At 60.8% G+C, this 14,359-nt stretch overlaps 1 protein-coding gene and 1 long non-coding RNA gene across 3 annotated transcripts; one reads left to right on the top strand and one right to left on the bottom strand.

Annotated features, from left to right (window-relative positions):
- Positions 1-457: 457 nt before the first annotated feature.
- LOC128853861 (uncharacterized) lies at positions 458-3,521 on the bottom strand. Its single transcript, XR_008452667.1, has 3 exons — positions 3,425-3,521; positions 1,065-2,508; positions 458-896 (listed from the first exon to the last, which is right to left on the bottom strand). It is a non-coding gene; the product is annotated as an uncharacterized LOC128853861 (long non-coding RNA).
- Positions 3,522-3,729: 208 nt separating this feature from the next.
- Positions 3,730-13,028, top strand: TGIF2 (TGFB induced factor homeobox 2). Of its 2 annotated transcripts, XM_054081908.1 has the most exons (3): positions 3,730-3,741; positions 6,286-6,524; positions 10,577-13,028. In XM_054081908.1, the coding sequence occupies exons 2-3, from the start codon at positions 6,321-6,323 to the stop codon at positions 11,153-11,155; spliced, it is 783 nt and encodes a 260-aa protein (XP_053937883.1). In that variant the 5' UTR covers positions 3,730-3,741; positions 6,286-6,320; the 3' UTR covers positions 11,156-13,028. The 2 variants fall into 2 exon arrangements, with proteins under 2 accessions (XP_053937883.1, XP_053937882.1); XM_054081907.1 differs by lacking the exon at positions 3,730-3,741 and having other exon boundaries at positions 6,076-6,524.
- Positions 13,029-14,359: the final 1,331 nt, after the last annotated feature.

Genomic DNA, 14,359 nt, shown 5'->3' with positions numbered 1-14,359 from the left:
TGTCCACAGGAGCATGGCCCAGCCTCGGGAAAGTTTTTGAGCCCACGGACCAATTCCTGGTTGTCCCGGTTAGGCAGAGGAGTCATAGAGCCTTTTTCAGAGGGTGGGACAAACTGAGTTTGGGAAGGAGGCTAAGACGGAACCAAGGGTGGCCATGGGGGTCTCTCCAGTGTCACCCACTGGGAATGGGTGGACAGGGCTGCCCGGGGCCAGGGATGGACCCTGCGTGGGACACACTGGTGGCAGGTGGGGTTTGCACCCAGGGCCGGCCCCACACCTCATCTGTGCGTCACCAGCCTTGTACTGTGTTTGCATCAACGGAGCGATCACGCTTTGCGGGTCCGGTTTCACTCGGGACATTGGAGATTTAGCAGCAATGAAACAAATGCTTTGAGGAATTTGCCTTTTTTTTGCTATTTAATCCGTCATTGCACCACACAAGCTGCTTTGCACGGACCGAAGCCAGATCATAAAAGGTTTTTTGCAGCCTTTCTCAAAAACCAAACGATACCCATCTCTTGCCTGTAAGCAGAAAAGAGGAGATGGAGGGAAGGGGGCTGCAAAGGTGGTGGAGCTTGGGAGGGGAGACCTGTCCCACGGGCAGCTCCTGGTCAAAGCCCATGGCTAATAAGTTCTGTGTGGAGAAAGATGGAACAGGAGTGGAGAGAGAGATGGAGCAGGAGCCTCTGGGCCCCAGGAGCACCCAGGGTGATGAGCACACATGAGAACTGTGCTTGGCTTTGCAAGGATGAGCATTGGCATCTCCGAGATGGAGGATGGACATCCCAAAGAGGACGTCCCCAAGAGGGGGGGTCTCTCTGCTGGCACTCCTCTGGGCTGGATGCTGACTGAGGCCATCCTGTCTTCCTCCAGCAGCACCTTCTCCATCGCACGAGCTGGAAAGGACCAGCCTGTGTTTCTTACCACGCCATCCAGGCAGCACAGAGGATGCCTGACCTACGGGATGTGGCACCTCTGCTTCGAGCAGCTTGTTTCTTGGTGGTTCCTGCCCATGATGAGTACCACCCCAGGGTGCATCCCCTTCTATGCCCAGTGCCTCTCACCTGCGTGTCTGGCAGAGGGGGAAGGTGTGACCCAGAAGGGCAGGGAGCACGTGGTGTGGCAGCCACATCCTGGACCAGCAGTGTGCTTGCACGTAAACAGAACCATGTGGTCTCCAAAACTCCAACGGTCACCTTGGGCTCTGCTGTTGCAATGGAGAGGTGCAAGGAGAGCAGCAGCTGCCAGTACGGCCTCCAAAGACCTCACCTGGCCCATTGGTGATGGACTCAGCAAAGGTCCCACCTGGTGCCTCCTCAATTGCCACTCTTGCATTCAAACAGCTTCAACTTTGATGGGAGCAGTGATGTACTGAGCTTCTGATTTCTCGTTTAGTAAAGGGTCCTGTGGAGTAAACACTCCACAGGAGCAACTCTACACGGTGAGCCCCAAACCCTAACCCTCCCAGTGTAGAGCTGCCCCGTTAAAAGCTGTCTGCTGCAGAGAGTTGTCCCTGGAGAGTTGTCCCTTTGCGCTTAATAAGTCAAAAAGCCACCAAAGGAAGCACCGGTGGTGCCTCTGGATGTTCTGAGGTCCCTGGGGCTGTCACCCACCCTCACCCCAGGAGTCAGTTCCTGTCCCCTGGCCACAGAGACCAGGATTCAGCCTCAACGTGGCTCAGGGGAAAGAGCTTGTGCCGTGACACGGGGTGGGGGCTCCAGGGTGCGAGTCCCTGTGCAGGTGCCCCTGTGCCAGTGTCCCTAGCTGGGTGTACCAGGGTGGGTGACCCTGTGTGGGTGCCCAAGGGTGCTGGAGTTCGGGGGTGCTCGGGGGGTGATGGGGTGCCAGGGGGTCCTGGGGTCTCATGGTGTGTGGGTGCTGAGGGTGCCAGGGTGCCAAAGGTGGAGAGGTGCCTGGGGGGTCCCGGGGTGCCCAGGGGTGTTGGGTTACTGAGGTTCTGGGGTATCACGGTGCAGGGCTCCTGGGGTGCCAGGGTGTGGGGGTGCTGAGGGTCCCAGGATGCTGGGTTCCAACTGCTAGGTATGGTTGTGGGTCTGGAGGTGTGGAGCTTCCAGAGAGCCCAGGGTTCTGGGATACTGGGGGGTCCCTGGGTGCAGGGGTGCCATGGTGCGGGGATGCTGAAGGTGCCAGGGTCCCAGGGTGCAGGGGTCCTGGGGTGCAGGGGTCTCAGGGTCCCAGCATGCTGGGGGTGTGGGCGTCTCAGGATGCTGGTGTGCTGGCGATCCCAGGTGTGCTGGGGTACGGCGGTGCAGGTGTCTCGGGGTGCTGTGGTCCAGAGGTGCTGGGGTGCTGGGTGCGAGGGTCCCAGGGTGCAGAGCGTGGGGGTCCTGGAATGCTGGGGGTTCCAAGCAGCTGGAGTTCCAAGATCCTAGTGCTGGCGTGTGGGGGTGCTGGGGTCCTGCAGGTTCCGGGGCCCATGGGTTCCAAAGTGCAGGGGCGGTGGGGTCCCGGGGTTCTGAGGTCCTGGGATCCCAGGATTCTGAGGTCCTGGGGTCCCAGAGAGAGAAGATTCCAGGGTTCTGAGTTGCTGGGGTCCCGGGGTGCTGGGGTGTGGGGGTGCTGGGTTGTGGGGGTCCCAGGGTGCTGGTGCTGAGGTGTGGGGCTCCTGAGGTCCCAGGGTACAGAATACGTGGGTCCTGGGATGCCGGGGGTTCTAAGGTGCTGGGGTCCCAGGATGCTGGGGTCCCAGGGTGTGGGGGTCCCAGGGTGTGGGGGTGCTGGAATCCTGCTGGTTTTGAGGTCCAGGGGTCCCAGGGTGCTGTGGGTCCCAGGGTGCTGGAGTGCTGGGGTTCCGGGGTGCTGTGGGTCCTGGTGCCAGGTTGCTGAGGTCTCAGGGTGCTGGAGTGCTGGGGGTCCTGGTGTGCTGTGGGTCCCAGTGCTGGGGTGCTGTGGTGCTGGGGGTCCTGGGGTGCTAGGGTCCTGGTGCTGGGGTGCTGGGGGTCCCAAGGTGCTGGAGGTCCTGGTGCTGGGGGTCCCAGTGCTGGGGTGCTGGGGTCCCGGGGTGCTGGGGTCCTGTGGGTCCCGGTGCTGAGGTGCTGGGGGTCCTGGTGCTGGGGTACCAGGGTCCCGGGGTTCTGGGGTCCCAGGGTGCTGGGGTGCTGTGAGTCCCAGGGTGCTGTGGGTCCCAGGGTGCTGGAGTGCTGGGGTCCTGGTGCTGGGGTGCTGTGGGTCCTGGGGTGCTGGGGTCTCAGGGTCCTGGGGTCCCAGGGTGCTGTGGGTCCCGGTGCTGGGGTGCTGGGGTACTAGAGTCTTGGGGTTCTGGGGTGCTGGGGTCCCGGGGTGCTGGTGTCTCGGGGTGCTGGGGTCCCGGGGTCCCCGGGTCCTGGGATGCTGGGGTTCCAGGGTGCTGGGGTGCTGGGGTCCCGGGGTGCTGGGGTCCCGGGGTGCTGGGATGCTGGTGTACCGGGGTGCTGGGGTTCCAGGGTGTGGGGGTTCTGGGGTCCCAGAGTGCAGAGGGAGGGGCTCCTGGGATGCCGGGGTTCCGAGTTGCGGGGGTCCCGGCGCGGGGGTCCCGGGGGCCGTGCCGGTGCCGGTGACAGCCGGGGGCGGGCGGGCCGGGGCCGGGGGCGGGGGGTCCGGCCGAGTTCCTGCCTCCTCGCGAACAAAGGGAACTCTGTCTCGGCATCTGTCACCGCCGCCCACCCAAAACTTTTTCTCGCCGTTCCGGCCGCCCCCCCCCCCCCCCCCCCCTGCGAGCCCCGAGGCGGCGCCGGCCCGCGGGTAACGGGGCACCGGGGGGGGAGGCGGGGGGGGGACGGGACAGCGGGGACCCCCGGGCGGGGACCCCAGCGAACCGGGGGACTCGGACCCCAGGGCGTGGGGGGGACCCGCACGGGCCCCTGTGGGGGGAAGGGGGCGGGGGAAGGCGGCGGGGGGCAGCGCGGGGACCCCCGGCCCGGCCCCCCCCCGACCTGTTGCGGGCTGACAGCGCGGGCCCCGCGCACAATGACCCGCGTGCTCGGCCCCGCACCGCGGCTCCTCGGCGCCCGGGCACCCCAAAGCCTCCCCCCCCAACCCTCCCGCACCCCTCGAGCCCCCGACAACTCCCTGGGCCCCCCCAAACTCCTCAAAACAGCCGCATCCCTCGAATCCCGGAGACCCCCAAACCTCCCGAGCCTCCCCCTAAACCCCCCCGAGCCTCCCCTCAAACCCCCCGAGCCCCCTCGGGCTCTCTGAGCCTCCCCCCAAACAACCTGAGGCCCCCCAAACAACCTGAGTCTTCCCTGAAACTCCCCGAGCCCCCCCAAACTCCGCAAAACACCCGCACCCCTCGAATCCCAGAGACCCCCAAACATCCTGAGCCCTCTCAGGCTCCTTGAGCCTCCCCCCAAATACTCCAAACTCCCTGAAACACCCGGAGCCCTCAAATCCCAGAGACCCCCAAACACCCTGAACCTCCCCCCAAAACTCTTGAGCCCCCTCGGGCTCCCTGAGCCTCCCCCCCAAACAACCTGAGCCCCCCCCCAAACTCCCTGAAACATCCGGACCCTTTGAATCCCAGAGACCACCAAAACACCCTGAGTCCTCTCGAGCTCTCTGAGTCTCCCCCTAAACACCCTGAGTCTCTCCCAAAACTCCTGGAGCCCCTCCAAACTCCCTGAAACACCCAGACCCCTCAAATCCCAGAGACCCCCAAACACCCTGAGCCTCCCCCCAAACACCCTGAGCCTCCTCCAAAACACCCTGAAACACCCAGACCCCTCGACTCCCAGAGACCTTCAAACACTTTGACCCCCCCCTCAGGCTCCCTGAGCTTCCCCCCAAACACCCTAAGCCCCCCAAAACTCCTGAGCCTCCCCGCAAACACTCTGAGCCTCCTTGGGCTCCCTGAGCCTCCCCCTAAACCCTTGAGCCTCCCCTCAAACACCCCGAGCCTCCATCAAAACACCCCAAAACACCCGGACGCCTTGAATCCCAGAGACCCTCAACTTCCCTGAGCCCCCCTAAACACCCTGAACCCCCACCAAAACCCCTGAGCCTCCCCCTAAAACGCCCTGAAACCACTCGGACCCCCCAATCCCCCTGGACTTCACGCTTCCCCCAAGCCCCCAAATGTCTTGAGCCCCCCCAAACACTCCGAGCCCCACCAAACACCTTGAGACACCCAACCCCCTCCCCCCTGCCCAAGATCCCTGAAACCACCCGGACACCCCCAGCCCCCTGGACCTCCCAAACTCCCCAACATCTTGAGCACCCCTGGCTTCTCTGAGCTCCCCTCAAACACACTGCTCCTCCCAAAACTCCTGAGCACCCCCCCTCCCATCAAACACCCTGAGCCCCCCGAACCCACTGAAATCCCCAAGTTGCCAGCACCCCTTGACCCACCGGACACCCTTCAAACATCCTGAGCCCTGCCAGAACCCCCACACCCTGGGCCCCCAATCTCCCTGAACCCCCCAGACCTCCCAAGTCTCCTGAGTCCCCTCTAACAACCCTCAGCCCCCCCAAACACCTTGAGCTCCCCAAATGCCTCAAAGCCCGAACCCCTTGAAGCCGCCAGACCCTTCAAGCCCCCTGAAACCACGTGGACCCCCCCAAGCCCCCCCCCCCCCCCCGGACCTTCCCCTGAGACACCCCAAAGCCCCTCAAAGCCCCTGGACCCTCTGAGCCCCTCAAAACTCCCTGAATCACCCAAATTCCCTGAACCACCCAGACTCCCCAAGCCCTTCAAGCCCCCAAAAACCCCTGTACTCCCCGAGCCCCCAAAAGCACCCTAAGCCCCCTAGACCCCCCCAGCCTCTCAAAGCCTCCAGGCCCCCTGGGCACCCCCAAACTTGCCAAGCCCCTCAAACTCCCTGAACCACCCATAGCCCCGAACCACCCATAGCCCTGAACCACTTAAACCCCTTTAGCCCCCCAAGCTCCCCTGAATCCCCTCAACCCCCCCCCAGCCCATCTGAGCTCCCCAAACCCCTTGACCCCCCAAGGCTCCCCAAGCAAACAGAGCCCTCTGAACCATGCAGACCCCCTGCGCTCTTCTAGCCCCTTGGATTCCCAACCCCTCGAGTCTCCTGAACCCCTCCAAGCCCCCCAGACCCCACTTGCCTGCATGGGGCTCTGCAGGCTCCATTCAGTCAAAAATGCCAGGTGCTGTTGTTTCCAATTCTTCTCCTCCCGGGCCTCTGCCCTGGGTTATCCCCCAACCCTGGCAGGGTGAGCTGCCCTCCAGCTCCCAGGTGGTGTCAGGGCTCCATGGCTGCGTTCCTCGCGCTCCTCCAGCCGGGACACTGCCTGATGCTTGCTCTTTGGTTTCCACCTCACCAGGCTTTAACCAGGAGCAATCTGTGAGCAGCTCCACCATGTCAGATAGTGACCTCGGGGAGGACGACAGCGCCACATCTCTGGACCCCTCGCAGTCCAACAAGAGGAAGAGAAGGGGTAATCTCCCCAAGGAGTCGGTGAAGATCCTCCGGGACTGGCTCTACGAGCACCGCTTCAATGCCTACCCCTCGGAGCAGGAGAAGCTCAGCCTCTCTGGGCAGACCAGCCTCTCCGTGCTGCAGGTAGGAGGCAGCTCCACACACGCCAAAGATGCCGCTGCGTTCCCTGCCGCAGTGCCTGGGGTGGGCCAGACTGGGAGAACCCCACCAGAGATCCCAGAGGACTTGGCGTGCTGGAGCCACTTCCCTCTGACAGGCAGCAAGGAGGCACGGAGGGAACAGCAGTGAAGTAAAGCCACCAGCATGTGGGCAGCCCCTTTTTGGCCAAGGTCCATGCCCTGGGGCCAAGGTTCCATGGCAGAGCTTTTTGGCTGGCCAGGAGATGGAGCGACACAGATGAGCCAAACAAAGCAACGCTCATCATTAGTGAGGAGGGTTTTTGGGGGGTGCTGCTTTATCCTGTTGCATGGGCACCCCCCAGCAAAAGGGTCAGGACCGGCAGCCACACTGAGCACTGGCTGGCCCACCTGGCCCCAGTTACACCAGTTGTGTTAAGGGGAGCCCAGCCCAGCTGGGGGCTCCTGGGCAGGAGAATCCTGCCCTGCTCCTGGTTGTGGGCTGATGTTCTTCTCCCTGTGGTGCTGTGATGGGTGCCTGGCCAGGAGCCCTGGCTCGCAGCAGAGTGAGCAGTGCCTTTCCTTCTGGCTTTGGCTTTCACCCTGCCTGCTGCCAGGGTGGCAGAGAGAAACAGCCTGCAGCTGCCTGTCCTTTAATCCATGCAAAGCCTCAGACAGGGGGATCCCTGGGTGCCCGGGGCCCATCCCCATTCTCCCAACCTGGCAAGGTGGGAGATGAACAAGGGCTTTGCTCCATTCTCTGGTTCTTGGACACAGCTGGGTGGGAAACGGCTCTTTTGTGCAGGAGAGAAGGCGAGGGCTAGTGAGATCGCAGCTGAGCTCCTCTCCTTGGGGTTTCCTCTGCATCTCTGGCTCTTCTCCCTGCGGCTCAGCGCAGTCCTGGCCAGCCATCCCGGCCAGACACCGGTGTGGGCAGGGGCTGGCTGCCTCTCCTCTTCCTGGCCAGCAAGGCAAACATTCTTTTTCATTTTAATGTATGTGCAACAGGTTTGTGTCTGGGCAGCTGCTCCAAGGGGAGGCTGGAGGTGCCGGGAGGGCTTGAGGTGGTGTGTGGGGAGCAGGGATGGGTTTGGAGCCATGAGTTCAGCACGGCGGTGCCTGGTGTATGGGGGTTTAACCCCAGGCTTACGGCAGAAGGGCCAGCAGGTGCCTGACTCCCCGTGCCCTGAGCAATTTGGGCCCAAGGGGGTGCTGGCCGGCATGTGGGCTCGTGTTGAGGTGTGGGCTTGCTGCACACTGGCCGTCGTCTGCCCCGCAGGACTCCCTGCTGCTGGCGTGTGCCTGACTCCTCTACCCCTGGGCAGGGCTCCCAGCCTGGTGGCATTTCCCAGGGCCGTCACTGGGGTTTCTATCACTCTGAGGTGATGCAACAGGACACCATGGGGGCTGCTCCTTGCGGTGGAGGTGTGGGACAACTGTGGCTGGAGTGACCGTGGGCTTCGATCTGTCGGTAGCTGATCCAACCCCTCTAGGAGCCTCTGGAGCACTGGGCTCCGCTGCAGCCCCTGCTGAACACCCTCTGGTTGTTTATTTGTGCATGCCCTGCCCAGTCCAGGGTCTGGGGAGCTGGAGCCAAGCTCCAGTGGCCAGGGAGCAGGAGCGCAGCCACCCTGGCTCTCCAGGGAGACCAGGAACCCATGTGTCTCCTTTGCAGAAAGCTGGGAGGTGAGAAAGCAGTGACTGCTCCTGGTGATGCTTCCAGGACGCAGCCTGTGCCCTCCTGTGAGGATGGGCTTCTCCTCCCTGCCGAGAGGACGCTGCTCTTGCTCTTGTGTCTGGGGACAGACACAGCCCAAGGTGACAGCTCAGGACCAAGTGATGGCTGTGTCTGAAAAAAGATAAGCTGCTTGCTTTAAAAGCTGAGATGTGTGAGGGGACGCCGTGCTGTGTCACCGGTGGCTCTGTGTTCTCCAGAGGGAGCTGAATGCTGGAAGGAGGTGGGGAGGACGTGGACAGGCAGGATTTTCAGGGGCATCTCAGTACTGCAGAGCTGGTTGGGATTTTTGTTGGGGGTCTGGCACTCTGGCTGGGGATTTACAGCAGCTGCTGGCCACGGGGTGGCAAGATCACATCAAAGGGACCTGGTGAAGGCTGGCAAGGGACGATGTTTGGATGGGAAAAGGGCTGAGATTGTGTATTTGAGGGTGTTAAATGCCAGGGGGTGTTAAATGCCAAATATTGTCTTGAAGAAAGAAAAAAGAACAACTGAGATCTTGCTGCAATCAAAGCTGTGGGAAGTTCTCTCTCTCCAGGGGAAATGTTTTCCATAGCTGTTGATTTGGGAAAGATCAGTACTTTTTTTTCTTCCTGATTTATTCTCTTCTAATTGTTTCCTGGGAAGAAGGCAGTGATTTCAATGTAGCATTTTATATAATGATGCAGAAACGATATATGGTTAAGATGAATAGATGGCCCCTGGGTTTCTGAAGGGCTTGCAGAGCTCAGCGTCTTCGGTGCGCGGGTGTTTGGAAGAGCCTTTAAAGTTAGCTGTAATCTCACTGGTGGGCAGGAGGCTTGGGAAGGTCTTGTTGTGCTTCTGCAATCGCTGCTGCCCTATTATGGGATGGGAGCTGCAGTGCTGCCAGCCTATGGTCTGTACGGTGTTTCATCTGCGCTGCTGTCCTGTTGTCTGTCTGCTCAGAGCAGCTGCGCTGCTCCTGGACAGGGTGGCAGCGTGTCGGCACCGGTGGCAGCGTGGCTGGGTGTGCTGACCTCCAGGATGGGTGTCCCAGAGAAGGGAAAGCAGCCTGGGGAGCTGCTGGAGGCCACTGGCCTCTGTGCTGGCTCTGCCATCCCACAGCCCCTGGTTAGGGGACAGCAGGAGCCTCAGGGAGGTGCTGGGGGCTGCACCCCGCTTCACCAGCATGCGGCTGGGCACAGTCGGCTGCTGGGCCTTGTGGGCCGTGGTGGGGGGACAGCACTGAGCCCATCCTTGAACCTGTTGGTGCTAGGCTGAGTCCAAAGCTGGTCCTCTGCTCTGCTCTGGTGAGACCCCACCTGGAGCCCTGCGTCCAGTTCCGGAGTCTTGAGCACAGAAGAACATGGAGCTGTTGGAGCGAGTCCAGAGGAGGCCACGGACATGATGCGAGAGCTGGAGCACCTTCCGTATGAGGACAGGCTGAGAGAGTTTGGGTTGTTCAGCCTGGAGAAGTGAAGGCTGTGAGGAGACATTAGAGCAGCTTCCAGGACTGAAAGAGGCTCCAGGAAAGCTGGGGAGAGGCTATTGATCAGGGAGTGCAGGGAGAGGATGAGGGAGAATGGTTTTGAGCAGCAAGAGGGGAGATTGAGATGAGATCTTAGAGAGAAATGTTTTGCTGTGAGGGTGGGGAGGCCCTGGCCCAGGCTGCCCAGAGCAGTGGTGGCTGCCCCATCCCTGGAGGTGTTCCAGGCCAGGTTGGATGGGGCTTGGAGCAACCGGATCCAGTGGGAGGTGTCCCTGCCTGTGGCAGAGGATGGGACTGGATGGGCTTTGAGGTCCCTTCCAACCCAAACCATTCTGTGATTTTACGCTCCTTCCACAGGGAGTGGGCAGCTCTGCTCAAGAACCACTGCAGCTCCAGTGGCTCCATGCAGCCCTGCTCTGGCTTGTGGGGTGGCTCGGCCCCGAAGCTGTCCAGGCTCTGTTTGTTTGGCGTGGTGGTGTGGTGAGCCCGTGCCAGCGGTGCCATGGGGAGCTGGCACCATGTGCAGTCCCTGGCAGTGTGGGCTGGCAGAGCCCAGTGGGAGCGTTGCCCCCCTGGGACAGGGGTGCAGGGAGGAAGGGGTGCCCCAGGCAGGCAGTGCCAGGCAGGAAGCAGCCAGCGTTGGGGTTTCCGTGGGTGGCCAGGCAGCCCCTGCCAGGAGCAGCTCTGCGTCTCCGGAGCCCCACGGGAAGGAGGTGTGGAACTCGGGGGGAGCCCTGTGGTGGCCGGGTTGTCAAGCACTGCCCAGGGAAGTGGTAGAGTGTTCTCCAGCGTGAGCTGCTTATCAGGTCTGGCGTTGGGGGCTCCTGTCGAACAAGCTTTAGGCTCACAGCACCGTGTTCTTCTCTCCTCCCAGATCTGTAACTGGTTTATCAACGCCCGGCGGCGGCTGCTCCCCGACATGCTGCGCAAGGACGGGAAGGACCCCAACCAGTTCACCATCTCCCGCCGAGGGGGCAAAGCCGGCGACGTGGCCCTGCCGCGGGGGGCTGCCGCCGGCTCTGGGGTGCTGGTGGTGCCTCCGGTGACAGGGGCTTCCAAGGTGCTGTCAATGTCCGTGTGCCCGCAGGTACTGTGCCACCCCACCCAGGCGCTGGGAAGCAACCTGACGGTGGTGGGCACCCACAGCCCCAAGCGGGAGAAGCCTCCCGGCCTGCAGCGAGCAGAGCCAGACCCCGCTCCCAAAGCGGCACTGGGTGCTGCCGGCAGCACCGTGACCCTGCTGGCTCGTGCCGAGGCGGCCAGCCCCACCACTGGACTCTTCAACACGCCACCCCCCACGCCCCCCGAGCTCTTCGGTGATGACTTCAGCAGCTTCCAGCTGCTGGTGGAGGTTGCTCTGCAGAAGGCAGCTGAGCTGGAGTTGCAGCGGCAGGGAGGGCAGCTGCCCCTCTTGCCCCAGACTGAGCACCCGGCAGCCTCTGTCTCCAAATAACCCCCTGGGCCAGGTCCCACGGAGCGCCCTTCCTTATGGGGGGCCCATCTTCCTTGGGGGGTGCCTGAGCCTCCCAGCCTTGCACCACCTGTTTCTGCACCCCCACCAGCTCATCTTGGAAGCAGACTCCTGCCTCCCTCCTGGAGGCTCTGTCATTCCGTCGGGAAGGACTGTCCCAGCCTGCCAGCCGCTCGCTGGGGAGATGCCCTGTGCACCGAGGACAGTGCCCAGCTGTGCGGGAGGACGTGGCTGCTGCCGTCTGGCCATTGTGAAAACACCAGCAGCTTTCCTGGCCTCTCACTGACGCGGCAGACGGCCACTCTGGAGCTCCCTTTGGAAAACCTGCTGACTTCTTTTTCTCTCCCCTGTAAACAAGGGTGCAGCCCACGCCGCTTCTTTGGGAGAGAAAGAGAGAATTTATGTTTGTTACAGTTGGTGTCTTTTTTAAGGACTATGGATTTTTTCTCTCAGATCTCTGATCACTTCCCCCCTGCCTTTTTTCCTTTTTTTGCTATTGTTTGGGGGCCTTTCTGGCTCTTCAGCGGGCCGGGAGCACTGCCTTGCCCAGGGAAGGGCAAAGGACTGGAAGACCTGAAGCCCGTGGCATTTTTTCACATGGAGGATGTGAGACCCTCCTCTCCTGTCGCAATGCGTTACGGATGCTGCCAGTAGAAATCTCCATGGTGCTATTTCACAGTTTTTTGTTGAAACGTTTTCCCTTTAATTGTGATATATTATATGATTTTTGCGCCCCCCCTTCTACGAGCATTTCCACAACTTCCCCGTGTTTCTCTTTGAGTTCCTGCTGCTGTGTGCACGTTGTGTCCTGGAGCAGAGAACGCGGTGCAGAGCCTGTGGGATGCTGACAGCCAGCTGCTGCTGGGGCAGGCGCAGAGCCAAGACTGGAATTTTGTATCCAACTTTTTTATTTCCTACTTTTTTAAACAAAACATTTGGGAAAAAGGCGCGTTGCGGGCACGGCCATGGGTGTTCTTCTGCAAGCAGCCTGCAGACTACAGTTCCTGGAAAGCGGAGTTTTCTCGTCAGCCAAGTGCTGATGCCTTGGGAACAGGGAAGGCAGGGTTGATTCCCTGCCTCTTGTTCTGGCTCTCCAGGGCTGAGTGTGGCTGTGCGCTGCTGGGGACCTCTCGTGACAAACCAGTGTTTGCTGGGAGCTGGCTGGGCCCCAGCCTGGACTGGGGCTGGGACTGGGGCCCAGAGCTGGTCTTGGCACAGATGTTGCTGTTCCACTGTAAAATGTACGTTAAATAGTGATACGTACACACCTATGTTATCCTGAGAAACACTAATCCTAGGTAATTAGCCTGATTGTTAATTTGCATGACTAGAGAAGGTAACGCCTATGGGTTCTGGTACTCCACAGCACATGTGGGGTGATGGGTCAGGAAGGGCAAAGCACTGATTTTGGGGACCAGTGCTTTCCCCCTCTCCTCTTTTAGTAGGGAGCAGAGTTCTGAGTGCTGGCAGGGGCTGTGGGAAGGCTTGCTGTTGTGTGCCGCCTTGGCCAGGCGCCCCTGTGCGGCACAGGGATGGCTCCATCGCTGGCTCAGCCTGGCTGTGCCATGGGCACCACTGTGGTGGCTGCTCGCCATGTGGCTGTGAACCCTTCCCCGTCTCCTCCAGCCTCCTTGCTGGGGAAAGCCCTGAATTTTAGGACTCCCTCCCTTATTTCTAGGTTGCCCTTTCTCCTGTCATTCCCAGCAGTTCTGTTCCCTTTCCCGGGAGAGGGAGAGGCTTTTTGATCTCCTGGTCTTGCTCTGCCCCAGTCGAACCAAAGCATTTTCCTCCTCTGGGGCAGGAAAGTCACAATCGTGCCGTGCCTTGGAATGGTGTGCTGCCCTGCAGGTGGACCAGAGGGAGCAGGGAGGGCAGGGATTATTGGCATGGAATTTACAGAGCAAAAAAACTACTGTAAATATCTTTTTGTTTGTTCTTCTGTTGTCAAATAAAAGTTTTTTTAGTTTGTTTTTTTATTTTTTTCTTTTTTTAACCCTGAGCTGCAGGTTAGGCCGGGCTCTGTCGGCGTGGGGGCTGCCTTGTTCCTCCCTCAGCCAGCTCCCACTTCCCAACACCCAGGCAAAGCAGCTTATGAGGTCGAAGGAGCAACACTGGGAGTGGAAAAAAGGGGGCTGGTGCCTGGCACAGGCCTGCACCTTCCCGCCATGCCTTGGTCCGACAGCTCTTGTGTGCTCGTGTCCTGCAGTGTCTGCTCCCGGTGTCTGGGAGCAGAAAAGCATTTGGCAGCAGCAGAGGGCTGATGATGCTCTTGTGTATTCCCTTCTCCTGTCCAGCAGTGGAAAAGGGAGACGGCATCGCTGCTGGCCCCTTGGCAAAGGGAAAAAGCACGGAGCTCGGGGGGTTCTGCTGCACAGAGTGCCCTGCGGACACTGTGCTGTGGGCAGGGGTTGTGCTGGAGCCAGAGGTCTGGAGCCCAGTGTGCTAGTCGGGGGCTGCACAGCAACAACCAGGCCTGGGGCACGCTGGCAGCTCAGGAAGAGCCACAGGGATGTGCACTCTCTACCCTGGGGAAGGGTCAGCAGCCTCTGCAGGGTGAAGGCAGACATTCATAATCATAAGGCCAAATGCCGGGTCCTGCACTTGGGGCACAACAACCCTGTGCAGCTACAGACCAGGGGAAGAGTGGCTGGAAAGCTGCCTGGAGGAGAAGGACCTGGGGGTGTTGGTTGACAGCGACTGACCATGAGGCAGCAGTGGCCCAGGTGGCCAAGAAGGCCAATGGCATCTTGGTTTGGATCAGAAACAGTGTGGCCAGCAGGTCCAGGGAGGTGATTCTGCCCCTGGACTCGGCACTGGTGAGGCCGCACCTCAAATACTGTGTTCAGTTCTGGCCCTTCGCTCCAAGAAGGATGTTGAGGCTCTGGAGTGTGTCCAGAGAAGAGCAACGAAGCTGGTGAGGGGCTGGAGAACAAGTCTTATGAGGAGTGGCTGAGGGACCTGCAGTTGTTTAAGCTGGAGAAGAGGAGGCTGAGGGGAGACCTTATTGCTCTCTACAACTACCTGAAAGGTGCTGGGCTCTTCTCCCAAGTGGCAGGGGACAGGATGAGGGGGAATGGCCTCAAGCTGCGCCAGGGGAGGGTCAGACTGGATATCAGGAAAAACTTTTTCACAGAAAGGGTCATTGGGCCCTGGCAGAGGCTGCCCATCCCTGGAGGGATTTCAAAG

Source organism: Cuculus canorus, chromosome 16 (assembly GCF_017976375.1).
Source record: "Cuculus canorus isolate bCucCan1 chromosome 16, bCucCan1.pri, whole genome shotgun sequence".
Taxonomy (NCBI): domain Eukaryota; kingdom Metazoa; phylum Chordata; class Aves; order Cuculiformes; family Cuculidae; genus Cuculus; species Cuculus canorus.
Note: the sequence above shows the minus strand (reverse complement) of the source record. Positions and strands in the feature narration are given on the sequence as shown.